At 30.0% G+C, this 21,110-nt stretch overlaps 4 protein-coding genes across 8 annotated transcripts; 2 read left to right on the forward strand and 2 right to left on the reverse strand.

Moving 5' to 3' along the window:
• Nucleotides 1-2,148: 2,148 nt before the first annotated feature.
• On the reverse strand, nucleotides 2,149-6,792 carry LOC128390462 (homeobox protein 13-like). The gene is made up of 4 exons (XM_053350176.1): nucleotides 6,355-6,792; nucleotides 5,198-5,478; nucleotides 2,795-3,029; nucleotides 2,149-2,472 (listed from the first exon to the last, which is right to left on the reverse strand). Exons 1-4 carry the CDS (start codon nucleotides 6,618-6,620, stop codon nucleotides 2,196-2,198), a joined length of 1,059 nt encoding a protein of 352 aa, XP_053206151.1. The 5' UTR covers nucleotides 6,621-6,792; the 3' UTR covers nucleotides 2,149-2,195.
• A 2,156-nt stretch (nucleotides 6,793-8,948) lies between these two features.
• Nucleotides 8,949-13,050, forward strand: LOC128390493 (stromal membrane-associated protein 1-like). The gene is given in 7 exon segments (XM_053350220.1): nucleotides 8,949-9,184; nucleotides 9,259-9,389; nucleotides 9,740-10,047; nucleotides 10,499-10,591; nucleotides 11,434-12,002; nucleotides 12,004-12,181; nucleotides 12,912-13,050. Coding segments are annotated over 6 exon segments (1,371 nt in total). The 5' UTR covers nucleotides 8,949-9,184; nucleotides 9,259-9,265; the 3' UTR covers nucleotides 13,011-13,050.
• Nucleotides 12,609-14,696, reverse strand: LOC128390494 (egl nine homolog 1-like). Its single transcript, XM_053350223.1, has 3 exons — nucleotides 13,685-14,696; nucleotides 13,208-13,404; nucleotides 12,609-13,057 (listed from the first exon to the last, which is right to left on the reverse strand). Exons 1-3 carry the CDS (start codon nucleotides 14,438-14,440, stop codon nucleotides 12,997-12,999), a joined length of 1,014 nt encoding a protein of 337 aa, XP_053206198.1. The 5' UTR covers nucleotides 14,441-14,696; the 3' UTR covers nucleotides 12,609-12,996.
• A 226-nt stretch (nucleotides 14,697-14,922) lies between these two features.
• LOC128390491 (serine/threonine-protein kinase PAK 1-like) lies at nucleotides 14,923-20,589 on the forward strand. 5 transcript variants are annotated; one of them, XM_053350218.1, is made up of 7 exons: nucleotides 14,923-15,064; nucleotides 15,284-16,246; nucleotides 16,684-16,713; nucleotides 16,917-18,432; nucleotides 18,620-18,920; nucleotides 19,029-19,166; nucleotides 19,383-20,589. In XM_053350218.1, exons 2-7 carry the CDS (start codon nucleotides 15,550-15,552, stop codon nucleotides 19,464-19,466), a joined length of 2,766 nt encoding a protein of 921 aa, XP_053206193.1. In that variant the 5' UTR covers nucleotides 14,923-15,064; nucleotides 15,284-15,549; the 3' UTR covers nucleotides 19,467-20,589. The 5 variants fall into 5 exon arrangements, 3 of the variants coding, with proteins under 3 accessions (XP_053206193.1, XP_053206192.1, XP_053206194.1); XR_008325641.1 differs by having other exon boundaries at nucleotides 15,010-16,246; nucleotides 19,383-19,871; nucleotides 20,273-20,589; XR_008325642.1 differs by having other exon boundaries at nucleotides 15,010-16,246; nucleotides 19,383-19,735; nucleotides 20,273-20,589.
• The last annotated feature ends 521 nt before the right edge of the window (nucleotides 20,590-21,110 follow it).

The following is a 21,110-nucleotide window of genomic DNA, read 5'->3' on the forward strand; positions in this document are numbered from 1 at the left end:
ATTTTAATATCATGTTAACGAAAATGACAGAAAAATTGATAAATTGTTCAAAAACTTTTTAATTGTTGATAAGATTAAAGGTGGAAAAAGTTAATTTTTTAATCAACCAGTTTGAGAGGAATCAGAGAATTTACTAGCGACATCTATTGGTTTATTTGGAAATTTATCGAAAAAAAGTTAGGGAAAAAAACGATAGATGGCAGAAGAAGAAGTAAACTTTTTAAATTGTTCTTACTCAGAACTTCTGAGAATGTTTTAATTTAGTTTGTGCAATTGTCTGATTAACTCTCACTCTATCTAAACAGTTCTTGATTTAGTTTTCAAGAACCTTAAAAAGAAAGAGAATCGTTTAATTCTGTTCCTGTGATTTTTGTGTAGAAACAATTAACTTGAATTTGATTTGAGAGGAAATTAACAAAAAACGAAACAGTTTTGTTGATATTTTCATTCACTCATAATTGACTAATTGTAAAGTTTACGTTATGATCAACAATCATTCATGTAGTTATCTGAGCGCCTTAAAAGTCACATGGGATGTTAAATTGTTATTATTTTTCACTCTGATTTAGTTAAATAATAACAACAAAGGTTGAAGGATCTCTTAAGTTGATAAACACGGGAAAAGACCTTGAAATGATATAATCTAGTTGTTGATTAATCAGATTAATATCGGGTCCATGATGATGATGATGATGATGATGAAAGGAGGAGGATGTGGTTTGTTTTGTCAGTTTTTTTGAGAGTTTACTATTAATTGTTGAGGACCTTTGATTTGTACATTCACAACTTCACCAACAGGATATGTGATTACAATTTAAGTTAAATTTACTGTCCTTACAATTTGAGTAAACACCATCATTTGATTGATTAATTGTCAACATCTATAACTAATAATAATAAAAGGTTGGGCAGTAATATTAAATTGTTACAAGGAATCATGATACAATTAACTAATCAATTGGTGTGTTTTTGTTTTCATTGACTTTTGTCTTGTACTTCAAAAAGGTAATCCTATTGATTAATTAACTTTTTAATCCTCTTCAAATTTAATTAGTTAATATTTGCTAATCATGATTGCACTTTTGTTTTTCTCAGCCCACAAATTTAACTTTAAAAAGCAAAAAAAAAACAAACTTTTCCCTCTCATTAATTTGAGTTTATATTTTGATTGCAATTAGTTAATCATTTGATTCAGTTAATGTATATAAATATTTTCTTTTTCAATGTAAACATTTTAATCACTTAAGTAAATTGTCAACGGAACAATTAACTTGGTCTTTTAACTTTTCCATTGTCATTTCCGTTTATCACAATTACCAGTGTCTGACAATTTAATCATTACGATTAAATTGTTTACTCTTTTCCATCTCTTTCTATCAATGAAAATAGTTGTATCAACCTTGATTAATTTAGATTATGAATCATGAATGATCATTTCTGTTTTCTTGGATTACGATTAACTTTTAATCAATTGGATGAAATTAGATTTTCGTCCAAATCGTCTTAATCTTAATCTGTGACAATCTTAAGGAAATTAATACAAAAGTAGAGATTAAGATTTACTAACAATCACAACAACAACAACAACGAGGTATCGGCTTAACAATTAAATCAGTTGATTAGCTAATCGGTGAGTAAACCCCTTGAAATGTTTTCCTTTCAAAAAACTTTCGATTCTTCCGTTAATTAGATTAATTAGAAATGATTAGATTGAGAGGCGAAACTAAGGCTTAATTGTTAATTGAAAGATGATGATAAACATGAGGCCAAAAACGATTGAAAGTTGATCACAATCAAACAGAGAGTTTACTTGATCGTTCAACATTGATTGTAATCGTAATTGTTTATCATCAAAACAATTAGCCAATATAATTTATCATTTTCACTAAAGTGAATGAAACTATTGATCAAAATTCAAATCAATTGATTAATTGTAACATTGATTAATAACTATAAGAATTTGGAACAAAAAAAAATTAAAGTGAAAAGTTTTTCTTTTAATGATTAAATAATTATACATTGTATCAATTGGGATTAATTGTTACATGATCATCATGGATATTATTAAAAAAAGTTATCGTTTATGGATTTGATAAGTGACATGATTTGGGGGAAAAAAATTAAGTGCAATTGATTTGATTGATTGAGAAAATTGTGCGAAAAAAAAACAAAAAAAAAGTTCAGTTAATTGTTGATCAGGATGGAACTGAATTATTGTGCTGATTTGGATTAACAGGGGTTACGTTAAGTCTACATGAAGGATGGAATCCTTGTAATTTGGTGAAGACAATATTTGATTGTGTCAATTGATTTGAATTTGATTCTGATGATTTACTATTAAATACTTGATCAACTAAACTTCGTTCAGAATCAGTTAATTTGCAAGGCGGAAGCGTTTCGTTGGTACGTTGAGCTAATCCGAGTCGAGATAAGATTTGCTGTTGGATGAAGATTAACCTTTCCTGTTTTCTCCTGTTGGATTAAGAGTCGATAATTAAAATAATATTGTTAATAATCAGAATTTATGATTGGGTAGTTTTTCGTTAATCAACATTTTGCTTCTTGCTAATTGTTGATCATTGATCTTTTTCGGGTTAAACTGTCTGGTTTATTTTCAGTGTTTATCCTCCATAGACTAAACAAGAAAACTGATTAATTGTTATTGATTATTAGCTGGATATTTATGTAAATATTGCTTGTTCATTTGTCTTTGATCATTAACCTATTTAGCATTTGCATTGGTTGATTAATCATTATCATGGTGATGATGATGATGATTAACAGTTAATCTTACCTTTGTCTTTGTTCAAGAATCAATTGTTGGGTTGCATTGTCATTCTGATAATCACTTAGGCTTTTGTTTGATAAATTTGATTGGTCAAAAAGAGGATGTCCAATAACAGCTGATGATGAGAAAGATGATGAATTGATTGGGAAAAAGTTTGAACGAGTTGTTAGAGTTGAATTAGTGTTTGAGTTTCGTTGATGGTCAACGGAGGCGAAAATTGCTGTTCGGACACAAGCCAAAGCTAAAATGATTGAACAGAAAGAAAGTTTATTATTAACATTTAATTTAATCATTTTCGATGTAATTTTAAAATAATCAAATACAATCACATAAAATAGAAAAGTTTATTCTAAAAGGAAAACCAATTTTCATCAAGATAGAGAAGGTAATAGAGAGAAAACGAAAAGTTCGTTACAACGATTTTCGATCGACGAAACTTTTGAGATAAAAAAAACTTTTCTACTGATAAAAACAAAGGAGAAACTCTTTAAGGTTCAAAGTGAGAATGAACTTTCTGACTTGTTTACCTTCTTACTTACTCATCTTTCTTATCATCCTCATCTTCATCTTCATCTTCATCTTCATCCTCATCATCATCATCTCTCTCTCTCTCATTTCCCCGCCTCTCTCATAAATCTCTCCCTTCCCTTAACCCTTTATCTATGATGTTATGTAACATTATCACCTTTCCAATGTTTATCAAGAAAACACTTCTAATTGTTATTCAATGTCAACAGGAATTCAAATGATTGGTTGAACAAAACGCTCATTTTCATATCGATTATCACAAAATGATTGTCATTTTATTGGTTATCAATGAAATTAATGATTAAGATTAATTTGTAATCAAATATTAATATAACTGTGAATATATCTCAAGTCATCTGATTGTTTTTTACTTCCGTTTGATTGAAAGTTGTGAAACTTTAATCAATTAACGATAAATATAACCCTAATCATTGATTAATTATGATGAGATAATACTTTTCAATGGTTAATTGTTTCAGTTAGATTGCATAAAAAACAAATAAACATTAATACCATTAGGGTTTAATTACTTTGAAAATCAAGATCTAGGACTTTTTTTTCATTATCAAATTGCACATCATTTCAACATGATGAGCTAATAGTGATAGAGTGATAGAATCAATTAATTACTTAATTATAAGTTCTGATTAATATTAGAAGTCATTGATTGGAAAATTATAAAATCCAAATTTTAATCATCGAATTTCATCATTTTCTTATGAACCGTTTTCTCGATATTTAAAGACCAAATTGTCGAATCTTAGAACTCGAAAATTTCTTATTCTCGTCTATTCTGAAAATATTAGTTTTCGAAAAATATTTTTCCCGTTGAGCCCAGAATTCCTCAGCACTCATAGTCTCATAGTCTCATTATCATCATGAGATTATCTAAATTCTTGGAAATTGTCATTAGTTATCTGAAAATTGATCGAAAGAAAAATCGAGCAGTAAAACACTCTAATAATTCAAGTTAATTCTGGTTAATTAATCATTGGAAAAAAAAAGAAGAGGAGAAAAAATTTCATTCTGAGTGGCGGGAATTTCCATTTGAAAAAGAAATCATGTTAATCAAGTGATCGTAATTGTGATTATTAATTGTTACAAATAATTAAACTCTAACTTTTTTTCTGACCCAAAATTGAATCAAATTAACACTTAACTACAATAACAACAAACTCGACAGAGACACTTGATATACATGATATATTGTATTACTATTAACAATTTAGTACTAATTGAAACTGAATTAACTCTTGGATTATTATTAATAATTAACTACTATCAGTAAATGCTAAATAAAAACAATTTAGGAGGCCTTGTTTTTCAATTATAATTAGTGTGATTAGATTGTTACTTTAAGAATGAGAAACATGAATATGTCAACGGACCAACGAAATTAAATTTAATTGTAGTTACATATAATTACTAGTTGATTTAGTTACAGAGTAACAATTTGACGATCAATCATTTAAATGGTTAAGTGCAAGTATGTTAAATGGTACAATCAATTTTACTCAATTAATTACTGACATGGTTAAGATAATTATCATTGGGTGCATCACGATTAACTCTGATTGTTGTGATTTAATTCAGATTCACAAATTGATTTTACTTTTACATTGATATGTTTATATATCTGTGGGTGCGTTTGATTTTTGATTGTTTTCCTTTCAATTCAATTAGAAGATTAGTAAACACAATCAACTAATTGATATTGAGGTTCCTGTACTAATTATCATTCATTGATATTATAACTGTTATCAGAAACAGGATTTAAGATAAACTAATCTGATATAAATGTGAGAAATTTGTTGATTTTTGCTTTTATTACAATGTAACAATTAGAATGACAATTAACAAAGTTTTTATATATATACTTACAATTAGTGTTTAACCCTTGAAGTTTATCAATAATTTGTTGGTTAGTTGAAAATTCATTAATATCAATTGTTCCCTCAGGGGTTTTCCTGATCATGATGAAAATATCTGATAAAATATTTCGTTCAGTTTTCGTTAAATAACAAGGTTGATTGTGATTAACTTTCATCTCATCATCAGGTTGATGATTAACATTATGTTGATGGTGATGTTGATGTCCAACTGGTAGATTGAGTTGTGATAATATTGATGATTTTATCAATGAAAGTCTCTCTTTCCTTTTCCTGTTGATCCAATAAAAAGTGTTAATTAGATTAATAAGAGGATGAGAGAGAAAGAGAAAAGGGGGAGAAAGAGAGAAGGGATGAATTATGGCCTACGGGGCAATGGAACGGGCAGAAAAAAAAGAAAGAGCATCAGATGAATGTGGTTCTCAATTGTATCAACCGAATGCCCTGAGATTGGGACATTAAAACTTCGAGAGGTTAATCGGAGATTCGATTACTCTGTTTAACTGAAGGTGGACAAAATGTTTGTTCCGTTTGACCCCAAAAAAAGACCGAAAAGATCACATTTGATTTGTTAATTTTACTCAGAAAAGCGATCATGTTGATAGCATGATTTTCCTTGTTGAAATTATTTCGAATTTGAAAATTGATTTAATTAATCGATGTAATAATCATCATCAGGCAAACGGAGAGAAATTAATTACTGATAAATATAATAAAGTGCCCCTTTAATAATTGTTTACTATCAACTCGTTCTTTGCGTCAATCAAAAAGTTAATTATAATTGAAAGTTTCGTTGCAACGAAATTATTAACAACAAGTAGAAAGTGCAAGAGAAAAAGAAACAAAAACTTTGAGAACTTTTTTTTTCTCTTCGTCTGCTCTTTCAGAGCTTATTATTAGAAGAGTTATAATTTCAAGGTGATATTGGGATTCCATATGACCTGAGGGTATGTAGGCCAGACAGGTAAGGTAGACAGGTAGATAATTAGGAAAGAGAGGATGAAAAAGAAAAGGAATAGACAGAGATGGAGAGAGAGAGAGAGTAATTATTTTAATTTATCACTCCCTTTAGTTGAAAGTCTAGGTCTGACCTAGTTGAACCGGTTTAGGTCTTAATTGTTGTAATTAATTACATAATTGTTTACTCACCTTTCTCTTAACTCCAGGATAAGCGATTGATTCTGATTGGTATTTGTTGGATTATCGATGAATGTTTGATTGTTGTTTATCGATGACCCGATAAGTGAATTGAAATTATTATTGTTGTTTTCATTAAGATTATCATTTGAAACTCTGTTCGAACCAATTATTGATGAATTAACTGTTAAAACTGATAACATAATGATGATGATCATCATTTTAATTGTGTGTTGTTGTTGATGTTTATTATTTAATGATGATGAAATAAGTAACATTTTTCTCTGGCACAAGATAAATTTGACACAAAAACAATGATTATTGTTATTAAATTTGATTTAGTTGATTATTTATTAACAAAGATTTTTTCTTAGATGATGAAAAGGATTATCATCAGATGATGGAGAGAGAGTGAGAGAGATCATTTTGTTTTACTCACTTATATCTCATTTTCCCCGCCTAAAAAAAGGCTCACACCAAATCTTATCATCATAATTTTAGTCTTTCTTTTGCTCTCTCACTCTCACTCTCTCTCTCTCTCTACAATTTTATCTTCTTCTCATCATTTTATTTCTCTGTCTATGGCTTCTTATTGCTCTCTCTCTCTCTCTCTCTCTCTCATCATCATTCATTTTCTCCATTTTTCATCTTCTCTCATTCTTTCTGTTTCTCTCGCTCTTGAAATAGAAATGGGGTTACTAGCTGAAGGTGAGATTATCAATGATCAACAAATGACATCAATGGAAGAGGATGAAGAGAAGGACAGAGAGAGAGAGAGAAAGTGAGAGAGTAAATTCGATTAGAACAAAATTAATCGAAAGTTTATAGAATTTATATTATAATTAATACATTCGAGAATAAGAACTGAATGAATATGATTAGGAAATTGATGATTTTTCATCGGAAGACATTAAGTCGTTTTATTTACTCAGAGAATTGAAAGAGGAAGAAGATGAAAATAGACAGAGAGAAAAGAAAGAGATGATGAGGATGAAGATGATGTAAATTATTATCATCGATTGAGTTCACTGACCGGATTAACGAAATGAGAATAAAATTAGTTAACAGCTCATCCGTTTTTTATTGTTCCACGAAAGCTAATCACTAATCAATCTCAATTCCGTTGTTGGTTTGTCTGTTTTTCCTTGTTCAATCCTTTCCTAACAATTAACAATTACCTTAATTCCTAGTAAAATATTATACTTGTAATTAAGTTTATAAATTATTAATTAATTATCAGAAGCAGTGAATGAAATTGCAAATCAACAATTTCTCATGAATTGTAAATCAATTATTAACTTTACTTGTATTATTATCATGTGTCTAATAGGATTTATGTATACATACATTTATATTGTTAATTGTTAACACAATTAACTGGAATTAGTGGCAATTAACTTGGTTAAAACAATAGTTAATTAGCTAATTATTTAATAATTTATAGCAAAAACTAATTAATCAATTTTTTTTGTTTGTTGTTGTTCATCTTATTATTATTATTATTGATAATTTCAAAGGTTAAGTACAAGATTGTTTAATTATGATCAAAGTTAATTAAATTGAACCAATTAACTTTTTTTTTTGCTTCTTCCTTTGTGATTGTGATTAACATTAAATTGGTCAATTTTGTTAACCTTTAAACAATTTAGGTTTGTATAAACAAAGTTAATTGGTACAATTACATCCTGTTAGCTTGAAAAACTGTTCAATGATTAGTAAATTGTTACGAGTGTCACCTATGTTTAGTTAATGATAATCAATTGATATCGTTAATCACAATCTACTTTTTCATTTCTAGCGTGATGATGCATTCAAATTTGTTTCCATTCTAATTTACTTTCTTAATTGTTCAATATTTTCCAATGAATTAACCAGTTGACCTGGTTACCAAATTACTGATTAACTAATTAGATTCTGTGTAAATTTAGTTTGATTTAATTGCCATTTAAGATGCATATTAACAATTAACCGAATCTTTTGCTCTAGTGACTTTCAAGCTTTGATTGTTGGCTTTTTTTTTACACAGAAAAATTTGAGAACATAATTTCAATCATTAATAATAAGTTTGATTAACAATTAATGTTGAGAAAATAATTAAAAGTTAATTATTAATCATTTTTGAGAGAAAAAATTCTAACCCAACGCCATCTATTGGATGAACTTCAAACTAAGTTCGATGAATTTTTTTTTCTCTCGAAATTTATTCATTTACAATTGGAATTATTATTTATTACTAATCAAAACATATTTCTCACCAATTAGAGGTAACGATGAACTGTAATTAAAAGTTGAATTAATCTTGAAATGATTTAAATTGCCAATTGAGAGACAATTTAATTGCTTTTGATTGAACATTTAATAATAAGAATTAAAGTAGTTTTCTTGTAAATTGGAATTGAAATTCATATTAAATAGTTCATCAACATGGAGAATATTTGATTATCGAGTTTTTTTTCATTCTGCAAATTATTCACCAACTAATTAGTTAATTTTGAATTTTTGTTCATTAATTTAAGAAAATCCAAAAATTTTGATTTTCCCTCTGAAAAAGTAAATAAAGTAACTGCGCATGCGCAGAAACGACCAATCAAATTCGAAGCCGTTTGAGCCTCAAGCCTCTTGATTGTTCAGATGTTGATTCAGTTTCAACTCATTAAATCAATCAGTTAATTAATTCATGTTGTTAAATTGTTATCTAGACTAACAGCTTACTAACTGTTATCTAATTGTGATACGTTATTTAATTGATTTGTTGTAAAACTGTTTCTCTGCTCTTTGGTGTTTCTGTGTTTGTGTCTTGTTCATTTTCACTTGAGTTATTTTATTGGCTTCATCTCTTTGGGTAAATTTTTTTTTCTCTTCTGATAATTTCTTTCCATAAGGTGAAAATAAATTAACAATAATTTTGCAATTTAGATAGTTAATGATGGCAACTTTACGAGTGGAAAAGGAGAAACTAAAACTGGCCCAAGAAAAGTGTCAACAAATTTTAAATGATCTTCTTAAGGATGAAGATAACAAATATTGTGTTGACTGTGATGCTAAAGGTTAGTTATCAGAATAAAATTCTAATCCAATTCTTTTTATTCCTCAAATCATTTTTCTGAACTCTCTGTCTCTCTCTCTCTCTCTCTCTCTCTCTCTTCTCTCTCTCTCTCTCTCTCTCTCTCTGTTTTCATTCCTTGTTTTCCATAGTCACTATGGGTTAATAAACAGTTAGATTTATTGATTGACAGGAAATATTTTGTCGGTAAATTGTCATTACCTAAAGTTATCAATACAATTAACCTTGCCCCTTATCTGACTATTTCTTATTGATTAGAATTTCAATTAGTTCTTATAATTCTTCTTTTATTCTTTTATTTTTTTGTAATTTTTTCTTTGTTTTCTTCTTTAGGTCCTCGATGGGCTTCTTGGAATTTAGGAATATTTTTATGTATTCGATGTGCTGGTATCCATCGTAATTTAGGTGTACACATATCTAAAGTAAAATCAGTTAATCTTGATGCATGGACACCTGAGCAAGTGGGTTACCTTCAACAAATGGGTAACTCAAAGGCTCGAGCTGTTTATGAAGCCAATTTACCGGATAATTTTAGAAGACCACAAACTGATTCATCGCTTGAGGCATTTGTCAGAGCTAAATATGAACAGAAGAAATATATTGCCAAGGAATGGGTTCCACTACCAGCTCCTCAGCCTGCTGTAAGAAAAATCCTAAACACCAAATCCTCTACCTCCATCATAATTACCTTTGAACATAAAAAAGAAAACCTCCCTAACCAAATCAACAAAATAAAAAGAGAGAAACAATTTTCCCTTTTTCTCTCTCTCTCTCTCTCTACCAGATAATCATCCCAACCATAGAATCCTCCCTACTTTACTAATCTAATAGAACATTTATCGATCATTTTGAATGTTATTCTACCTGTTCAATATCAGAACAAATTATGATTTAGTCAAACACTTATTCTATGTCTGAACTACTTAATTTCTGTTGGATTCTCCCCTTAACTCACTCAACCTCTTTCTCTTTTACCTTTTCTTCCTCTTCCTCTCTCTCTCTCTCTCTCTTTCTCTCTTTTTCTCATTCTATTCCATTCTTTCATCTCTACTTACGTCAACCTTTTCTAAAATAACATTACATATATTCCAGTTTGATATAGAAGAAGAACGTCGAAAAGAGAAGGAAAAAAAGAAAATTCGACTTCCTAAAATACAACCTAACGGGTCTCCGGTAGATGTACAGGTAAATTGACGAATCATCAAATAATTTACTCTAATTGTCAAACAAGAAGATAAAATGAGAAACGATGATTATCTCTCTATAATTTTTGTTTTGTTTCTCATAACAAAATCATCCATCAAATCGTAACAATTATTATTATTAATGGTCCTGCGAGAGGAGTCAACAATTTAAGATGAAATTTTCCAATATTATCATTATGTATTAACCTTAATTTACTTTCACAGTGATCAAAATAGTAAATAGTTAATCTCAGTTATACATACAGAGAGTGAGAAAGAAAAATTAATCTTTCAAATTATGTAGACCAATTTACTGTTGAAACTGATTAGAGAAACTCAGTCATCTCCATGGTTGATAAATCATTGACCTGCAATTATTGATAATTGTTATTGAAGAATTGAATTTTATTTTGGCAACATCATCTTTATCGTCATCATCTTGATCATCATCATCATATTAGACCGGTGATTAACCTTCCCCTCATCCTGATCCTCCTTCATCTTTATCTCTCTTTCTGATTTTTTTCAATTATTTCTGTTAATTTACCTTATCCTCATCATTGATCATCTCCTCTCGCAAAACCTCAATAACTTTTCTGTTAACTTAACCATGGTAAATAACGTTATTAGCAATTAACGCTTACTCACATTCATCATCAATTCCTTTTTAACTAATGTTTGACAATAACATGAAAACTAATCAAATACCTGATTTTCAACAAGCACGTAATTCATTGTATATGTAACCGAATCAACAAATCTTAACAACCGTTAATCAAATGATCATTTTTCTTGTTTCACATCACTAATATAATTTTTTCTTCTCTTTCTATTTCACCCTAGACAACGCCCGTTCCAAGGCCACAAGCAACTTCAGCTTCAAGTGCGATTATTGCTGAGAAAATTATCTCTTCTGTTGACCAATCAACAAAACCATCGCCATCATCATCGTCGAAACATTCAGTTGATCTTCTAGGACTTGATGTTGCTAATTCCAATGGTGTAACTAATCAAGTCTCGAATTCAAGTTTATCAAGTTTGATTAATCCCGTTGTAGATGATGATCCATTTGAAGCTTTTGTTTCTGCTCCTTTAGTATCTAATGATAGTTTTATTGGCAATGCAAATGCTATTGGAACGGAAAAGGAAATAAGTAACAACTCTATTAGTAGTAATATTACCGATGAGGAGAAAGATTTTTTCAATCAAAAGGCGCCAACAAATCAGGATAAAAAATTGGATAAAGAGACAATCATGAAACTTTATGAAAGTTCTAACACTTACATCAATCCAATTAATCCAGTTAATCAAACTAATCCCGTTAATCCTTTAATTAACTCGCTTAATCCTCTACAAGCATCACCTTTGTTTAACCAAAGTAATAATAGTAATAATCTATTTGGACAAAATTTTGCTCTCTCAACAACAACAACAACAACAACAGCCACAAAATAACCTTTGGTCATCTCTGATGACCAATCAACAAATTCCAGTAACATTACCAACTCAGAACTCATTTTTCATGTCACCATCACCGATTGGTGTCAACTTGAACACCAATCAACCTTTCGGACAACCTCCAATTCAACAGGTAACAAAAAATAATTCTACCACAATTTACTTAATCACCAATTCTCTAAATTTGTCTCAAACTATAATTTAACTTTCACTTAGCTACAAACCTCTTGATCTCATTTACCAGTAACTTTTCATTCAATCGATAATATTAACTGTCAATTTTTTCATCATTAATCTTTATTTCCCATTACTTATCAAATTTTAATCTCCTGATTGATATTCTAGTTCATTTGTTTTTCGTCCCTGGAATTGACATTCTGTTGAAATTCAGATTTTTTCAACCTTTGTTACAATTGAGTTTTTTTTTATTAGTAAAAAAAGCAACTAATAATTGGGAATGGGAACCTCCCGATTAACTCCTACTATTAATTAACTCTGAACAATTAATGGTTAACTTTGACAATTCATGAAAAAAAATAAGCCTTCATTGATAGAGATAATTTAATCCAATTTATCAGCTTTCTGTTTATTGTTTTCTATCTGTAGGTTTCAATTATATCGATTGGTGAAACGTTATATTAGTTACTCTTTTTTTTACCTCTCCTCCAATTTGTTTATCATTCACACAAATGATAAATGACATTGATACACCTTCAATGGTAATCTATTTGTATTGTAGATTGATATATTATTTTCATTGGTGTTTCTGGCCTTGATTATATGTGCGTCCAAAGATTAACCAAATTAATTAATTGATTTTTTTTTCTCTTCTTTTTGTCTATTTGATTTGCTCTCCTCATTAGCCTCTATTTTCAAATCCAACGAACCCATTCCTAACTGCGGCTCCTGTTAATTCAACACCTGATGATTCATTATTCTCAAATTTTCTCAATACCCAGTGATGAATTTTGTTGATGGCGATGAAGTTGACGAGGATAAACTATTGGTGCTAATGGTAGTGAGAAAGGAGAGAGAGAGAGAAAGAAGAATGGATTGATTCAAATGGGAGGTGATATATAAATATATGTATAAACATAGATTTTATAAAATATATATTGTTGTTGAAGGTCAAGACGGCTGAACAGGATATAGTTGGTACCTTTGCATAGCCTGGTTTCTTTCTTCGTCATCAAAATACCAAACTGTTATTGCGAATCGTATACTAAACGCTGGTTGAACTTCATGAGGATTCCGTCGATCAGACCAGAAGAAAATGACTCGATCAAAGAGCGGTGATATATCGGCAACATGATCTTCATAACCAACTGGGTACATTCGTAAAAGACCACCGTCTCTCTAAACAAAACAAAACAAAAAACATGGGGAAAAAAATCAAATATAAATGATAAATATAATATAATATATATTAATATATAATAATTGTGAGAAGAATATTAATTTAACTAAACAAAATTACAATCCTAACTAAACCTAATGATGTAAACAAGGTTTCTCTCTCTCTCTCTCCGTCATCGTCAAAATTTATGAGAGATTTAAAGAGAGAAAGTGAATAAGCTGATCCCTTGAGGGGATAAACTTGGCAAGAGAATATTTAATTGATATTATCACATTTTACCTCAACTTCCCAACCTTTATTAAGATAATAAATACTCGTTATTCGTCTACCATCTGAATTGGGATTATCTACATGTTTCACATAACGGGTACCACAACCTGGATAACAGGCGATCATTGCTTTGGTTCGAGTGTTAATATTATATTTTGAGAAGAGACCATTATTATCCATGGTGTTACATTTATAAAGAATTGAGTCTAGTGTTTGAATGAGAAAACCAATGTTACCACATTGAGATTCACTTCCATCAATCCAGACAATTTTATCACTTCGAATGGTTTGAGTTAATGTTCGAGGTCGATTAACTTTACGAACCAATTGACCTTCCTGAAAGATACCATATTCATAGAGAGATTTAACCTCATTTAAAATAGAATCACCTTGAGCTTCACCAAGAAAATTATCAATCACACAGATTCCATAAAGATTCATATCATTTACAACCTGTAAACATATTTGATTCATCCAATCAGAGGATCCAAGGGGATTTGAACTATTATTATTGAACATATAAGTAGGCATAGGTAAATTATTAACTACGTTTGGTGGTGTTGGTGTTGAAGATGATGAAGATGATGATGATGGTAATGGTAATGGCGGAGGTAGAGTTGCTGGTGCTACAAATGAAGAGGAGGAAGAAGACGCCATTGGTAAATTAGCTGATGATACAGGTGAAGATAAGATCGGTGGCATTGCTGATGGTGTTGAAGTTGTTACCATTGGTGCTGATGGTGAACCGGATGAATGGACATTCATTTTTGATCAAAAAGCTAAACTAGAAAGAAAAAAAAACAGGAAAAGAAAAACAATGAAATCGATTAGTTATTAGAAGATAAATACACAATCTATTAGTCAACTGAACATAATATACAATTAGATCAGTAACGATGGAACAAATTTAACAGAGAATAACAAAAAGTTCCATATAAATTATATACACACAAAGAGAAAAAGATCAGGTAACAAAAAAGAAAAGAAAAGAAAAAAAAACAGAAAATGTTCCAAAGAAAAGCTAATGTTTACAAAAAATTTTTCGAAAAGAAAAAATGTAAACAAACAACATCGATACATCGAATAGAATATTGATTATTAATTCCAATTTCGAATGTTTAAAAATTAACAATTTTCTCTCCAGAGAAAAACAATCAACTTGGGAACAATTTAATTCTGTTAAATTAACCACGTAGTTAATTGGAACAATTTAATTGCTCTTTAATTTCTTGTTCTAATTAAGAATTGACTATGTGGTGATTGAGAAATATTTCTAAGAGATGGCGTAAGAATCGATTACCTAATTGGGTTTGTTTGGTTTTCGCTTGAAGATGAAATTGTTTTCATTTGAATCAGTTGATCAAATTGATCACATTAAACGTCATTAATGTGAGTGAATCATTTTTATTACAATTAGTTTTGATTATAAATTCGAGTGTCAATTTGTATTTGTGATCTGTGGAATGGAATTTCTATCAAAAATCTGGTCAATTTTCATTCTTTCTTGATATAAAGTGAATTTCTTTTTCTCCATCACCTTTGGTTGTGTTTTAAATTCTCTTTCATCTCTTTTATTCTCTATTCTCTCTCTCTCTCTTTCTGCCTTAGAAATCATTGACTCACTCAGGCGCATTGTGTATCCATCGGGCAAGCCTATTCTTTAATCAACAGAATTTCATTTTCTTTTTCATCACCATCATTTATTGTTTCTTCCCAAAGGAGTCACTAATTATCGGCGTAATTATTTCTAGCCCAATATTTTTGCCTTTTAACCTTTTAACCCTTTTTACCAATTTTACCATTTTTTTGTGATATTCAAATTCTATTCTACCTTGAGATTTACCTTTACAAATCTCAATTATCAGTGAGTGATCATGGAGGATAAACCACCACAACCACCAGTTCGATTAACCTCTCAACAGAATCATCAATTATCCTCTTTATGTACCATCAGAGATTGTCCTCACTCTAATCATTCAATTTCACATAACCATAATCATCATCATCATCATCATCATTATCATAATAATAATAATAATCACCATCATCATAGTAATTTACAATCATCCAGTTTTAATTATCCACAATCACCTCATCGTACACCACAACATCAACCATATAATTTAAATTGTTCAGTTCCAGTTGATCTCCGTCCCTTACCAAAGGAACCTGAAAAAGAAAACAGTGTAACCGTAAAGGTTATCAAAAAAGGTTTAAAGGTTAAACCGATCAAGTATAATAAAAGCGAGAAAAAGGAACATGGTTCAAATATTGGAATTAATCTCCATGGATCAAGTAACCAACACCATTCGAGTTTATCTTCAGAGAAACCATTTATTTCTTCACCGACCAATTTTGAGCACACTTGTCATGTCCGATTCGATGCTCATACCGGTGAATTTACAGGGATGCCCGAATCATGGAGTAAACTTTTACAACACTCGAATATTAGTAAAATAGAACAGAAGAAAAATCCTCAAGCTGTGTTAGATGTTCTCAACTGGTATGATTCAAGTAATCGTGAAACAATTGCAAATCTACCTAAATACATGACAATCAATCCATCATTAGGTTAGTATTATATCAAATTAACCGAAAATATTAATTCTCATAACTAATTTCATGCTCTTTTTTTTGTTCTTACAATTAACCAATTTAAAAAGTAGCTTATTCATCTTTAGACTGTGACAAAAACTCAATTACCTCAGAATAGATTTGTATTAGTGTTTTGTGTATACACTTAATAAGATTTTCGAATTATGTATTTTTAATTTACTGCTATTGATTAACAACTAATTTAGTTAGTCATGGCTTATTGGATTCTCTGATCATCATTTAAGTTCAGTTGATTAGCAGTTTCTTTTTTTTCCTTCTCTCTCTCTCTTTCTCAGCTTTTAAACTGTTTCAACTTCCCTTTAAATTGTATCTTAATTTGTATTTGCATATTTTGCTCTCATTCTTAATTATCTTTATCTTCATTTTTTTCTTCTCTATCCTCATTTAAACAGCGGATTTGATTGATTCTTTTCTGACGTCAAGTATGTTTTTTATTTTTTTCGATTGTGATTAATTTTGTACTTCCTTTACCTTTACTCTTCAAACTTGGTTATCCCCTTTTACTATTTATTACATATGATTTATGTTTATCTCTTTCTCTCTTGTTTAGACTATCAAGTTGATTATGATTAACTAATTTGATCTCTCTCTCTCTCTCTCTCTCTCTCTCTCTCTCTCTCTTTAGATGCATCACAATCAAATTTTGTTCCTGAAAAATATTCAACCAAGAAAAATACATCATGTATCTCCGTCTCAACTACATCAACAATGTTGGTCTCCTCCAATTCTGCCTCAAGCTGTACCAGTGACGCTGGACTGGGCAGTGGTAATTTAAGTGCAACTAGTTCACCAATTCATTCAATAATTAAAATAAGTCCATCATCAAATGGTAGTAGTTGTACACCACATGAATCTTTACAAGAACCTTCATCATGTACATCATCTCTCAGCTCTAATCCACCATCAACACCGGAAGAAGATATAATAAAAAGCCAATCAAGTAAACATCAAAATATTTCACTTGATCATCAACAAACAATTCAACAAAATGTCCCAACTATAAATGATCATAGTAGTGGTAGTAGTTGTAATAGTAGTAGTCGTAACAGTAATGTCATTGATGATGTTCACCAACGATCTTCACAAGTTGATAATGATCATGATGGAGATGATGATAATAATACAGTTACAACAACACCTCCGCTACTTCCACCTCCACCACCACCACCCACACGTCCCGAGAAAACTAAATCCATCTATACAAGGCCAATATGTAAATCCAAATTTCCTGGGTTAACTGGTTCTTCTTCAATAACAATTTCCTCCAGCACCATAAACACAACAACACCACCACCACCACCATCTTCAAATGTATCCACTAATTCAACACCAGTTCATCAACAACAAAAGCCAATCAATTCACCTACAACACCTTTGGCCTCACCTTTAAATATACCTAAATTACCATCGACACCAAAAAATGTTCCTACCAAAAATATCACCAATAATCCAATGATAGAGAAAACAATTAACGCAGTTAACAATTTATCTATTGATAGTAAATCTGGTCATAATATCAACATGATTCTCACAAATAACAGTGTAAACAAAATCAAAACAATTAACAAGGATCATGTGAATAACAACAATAATATAAATCACAACCTAAACAACAACAACAACAACGTCAACAATAATAACAATCAAATTAACGATTTAAACACCAAGATTACCAATACCACCAACAGCAATATAAATAATGTTAATAAATCAGAGATAAACAATCAAGTGAAAAAAGATGGAGGAAATGGATTAATCAAGAAAAGGAAAATGACAGAGGAAGAGGTTATGGATAAACTACGAAGTATTGTGACCATCGGTGATCCTAATAGAAAATATTCTAAAATAGAGAAAATCGGTCAAGGAGCCTCGGGCGTTGTTTATACAGCAATTGAAGTATCAACCGGAATGGAAGTAGCAATTAAACAAATGAATCTAATTCAACAGCCAAATAAGGAGCTGATAATAAACGAGATTCTGGTGATGAAGGAAAACAAGCACCCGAATATCGTTAATTATCTAGATTCGTATTTGGTTGGTGAGGAATTGTGGGTTGTTATGGAGTATTTACCTGGAGGATCTTTGGTAGATGTTGTCACCGAAACTTGTATGGATGAGGGTCAAATAGCTGCTGTTTTAAGGTAAACACCCTGTTGACTTTATTTCACTTGATTAACCTTGATTTTCATCTTGAAACTAATTAGTTAAAGTATCAAAATAAGAATATTATAATTTGATGATTATATCATCTCATTTGTTCATCACCAATCTTGCTGACTATTTACAATCCATTCTTACATTTTGTTTACACCCTTTTTAACTATTCAGGGAAATTCTGCAAGCACTGGAATTTTTACATGCAAATGATGTCATTCACCGAGATATTAAATCAGATAACATTCTCCTTGGAATGGATGGTTCAGTTAAATTGACTGATTTCGGATTTTGTGCTCAAATTTCACCAGAACAAAATAAAAGGACAACCCTTGTTGGTACACCCTATTGGATGGCTCCGGAAGTAGTTACCAAAAAACAGTATGGTCCAAAAGTGGATATTTGGTCCTTAGGGATATTAGCAATTGAAATGATTGAAGGAGAACCTCCATATTTAAATGAAAATCCTCTCAGGGTAAATATTAGTTGACACCCTTACCTTTTATCATCTTTTTTTCTTCTTCTTCTCTTCTCTTCATTTTATTGATCTCACTTTTGTTTACTTTTCTATTATATTCAATAGGCTCTCTATTTGATTGCCACCAATGGTAAACCATCAATTAAGGATAAAGATAAACTTTCAGTTCTATTTCAAGAATTTCTGGACAAGTGCCTCGAAGTTGACGTTGATAAACGATGGTCATCATCAGAACTTCTTAAAGTGAGTTTGATTCTCGAAAATTCAATGACTAATAAGAAAAGTTATTATTATTACCTCTCAATGAGATCATTAGTTAATCATTTTTCCTTTTCCTTTTGAAAGCAATTTAATGTTATCACTATTCTCATAATTACCTTAGTAATTTGAAACAATCTAATCGAATCTTTTATCGAATTTTTTTTTCTTCTTTATTTATTTATATATACTTTTCTTTAGCATCCGTTCCTTAAATTAGGAAGACCTTTATCATCTATTCATCCATTGATTGTTGCAGCCAAACAAGCAGCTAATGGAAATTAAAAGTCATTCATCCAATTTACTAATCACTCAGCCTTTTTTTTTCATCAGTGATAGTCAATTGAATCATCTTGTCAGCAAAAAAAAAATATTCTACAGTTTTTAATTAATCCATAGATCTGAAAGGAAAACAATTGACCAAGTAATGACAATGAAAATGCATGGAAATGTTTATTTGGCTATTTTTTGCTGCTATTGGAAATCATCATCAACATCCATCAAAATATTGTTTGATATCAATTTTTACCTCATCTCTCAGAGTCAAGGAAAAAGTAAATGATAACGATGGAGATGGATAAAGAAAAAGAGAGAGATGAAAAAATAAATCCAATCAAACTGTGAAGAGGGAGAAATGGATTAGGTGATTTTAAAGCTATTATTTTGCGCAATTGGAAGATAATCAACATTGTGAGCCCAATTTTTGGCAAATATCGCAAGAGAGAGAGAGAGAGAGAGAGAGAAACCTTTGTGATTAAGCTCATGAAAGATGCGACATGAAACCAAGTGAATAAAGCAAAGATGATAAAACTCACTAGGAGACAGAAAATGACAGACAAGAAACAATATTACACTTCCGGGAGAAAAGACTTTTTTTTATCCTTCTTTACATCTCTCTCTCTCTCTCTCTCTCTCTCTCTCTCTCTCTCTCTCTCTCTCTCTCTCTCTCACCCACTCTTCCTCATCATGTGATCTAGAGAAATTTTTTATCCTGAAAGTTTCTTGATGCAAAGAACATTTTTCTTTCTCTTACTAGTACTTTTCAAGCTCGTTATTTTTAATTGAATTAATTTCAATCCTTTTTATTTAAGTTCATTCATAATCACTTAATCGGTTAACCAGAGATTAAACCAGAATACCAAAAGTGATTGCGAAAAAAAAGTTCAATGGCAATACAAGGAACAAGACAATTCTAATATTTCCTCCAAGTTGACAAAAGGACATAAATGATTTAGATGAACTCTTCTAATTATAAATATTATATATTATAAATATATATACATATAAATAATGACAATTATGATGAGATATACAATCGATATACAATAGGAGACAAATTATTTTATATTTATACTTATTGTGGTTTGTGCCAAAAATATAATTAAAAACAATTAAGAAACAAAAACAATATCATCAATTGATTTTTTTCACTCAATTTTTGACACAATTTACTATGAAAACCGTTAGATTATCATATGATTGTTATTAATATTCTTTGATTAATATTAATGTTTCTCTTTGATTTTGATTAGATTCCAACAATTTGAAAAGGTGAACATGGAAAATGTCAACAATTAACTAACTAATAATAATCTTTAAACAATTTATTTATAGTTAAGTATTTGCGAGGGTTGATTTGGCATCGATTTTGGAAACAATTATTTAATTATTTAGAATGATAAACAACAACAATTAACCTAACACCATTGAAAATTGTCTCAATTACTCTTTCATTTGAATCACTTGATTGTCCTAATCATTCAATAATTAAGCTTTTTAAATTGTTAATCAACAAGTTCATCGACTCTTATCATAAGGATGTTTAATTATAACTTAATTGTAAACAATGTTGATTACAAATTATCATTTAACTTCCTTGAGAATTAACCTTTACCATTACCTCAGGTTAATTTAGGTCAATTAATTGAT

The sequence above is a fragment of the Panonychus citri genome, unplaced genomic scaffold (genome assembly GCF_014898815.1).
Source record: "Panonychus citri isolate SS breed McGregor unplaced genomic scaffold, ASM1489881v1 Contig00120, whole genome shotgun sequence".
Classification (NCBI taxonomy): Eukaryota; Metazoa; Arthropoda; class Arachnida; order Trombidiformes; family Tetranychidae; genus Panonychus; species Panonychus citri.

Excerpts from the sequence above, each read along its gene's own strand:
- LOC128390491 (XM_053350218.1), top strand. The coding sequence starts at position 15,550 with ATGGAGGATAAACCACCACAACCACCAGTTCGATTAACCTCTCAACAG. Across the intron at positions 16,247-16,683 it reads GACAATCAATCCATCATTAG|CGGATTTGATTGATTCTTTT; the intron begins GTTAGTATTATA and ends TCATTTAAACAG. Across the intron at positions 18,921-19,028 it reads TAAATGAAAATCCTCTCAGG|GCTCTCTATTTGATTGCCAC; the intron begins GTAAATATTAGT and ends TATATTCAATAG.
- LOC128390494 (XM_053350223.1), bottom strand. The coding sequence starts at position 14,440 with ATGAATGTCCATTCATCCGGTTCACCATCAGCACCAATGGTAACAACT. Across the intron at positions 13,405-13,684 it reads ATAAAGGTTGGGAAGTTGAG|AGAGACGGTGGTCTTTTACG; the intron begins GTAAAATGTGAT and ends TGTTTTGTTTAG. Across the intron at positions 13,058-13,207 it reads AGAAACCAGGCTATGCAAAG|CACCAATAGTTTATCCTCGT; the intron begins GTACCAACTATA and ends CACTACCATTAG.
- LOC128390462 (XM_053350176.1), bottom strand. The coding sequence starts at position 6,620 with ATGTTACTTATTTCATCATCATTAAATAATAAACATCAACAACAACAC. Across the intron at positions 3,030-5,197 it reads TCAAGGGTTAAACACTAATT|CTTTGGCTTGTGTCCGAACA; the intron begins GTAAGTATATAT and ends CAATCATTTTAG. Across the intron at positions 2,473-2,794 it reads ATTCTTGAACAAAGACAAAG|GAGAAAACAGGAAAGGTTAA; the intron begins GTAAGATTAACT and ends TTAATCCAACAG.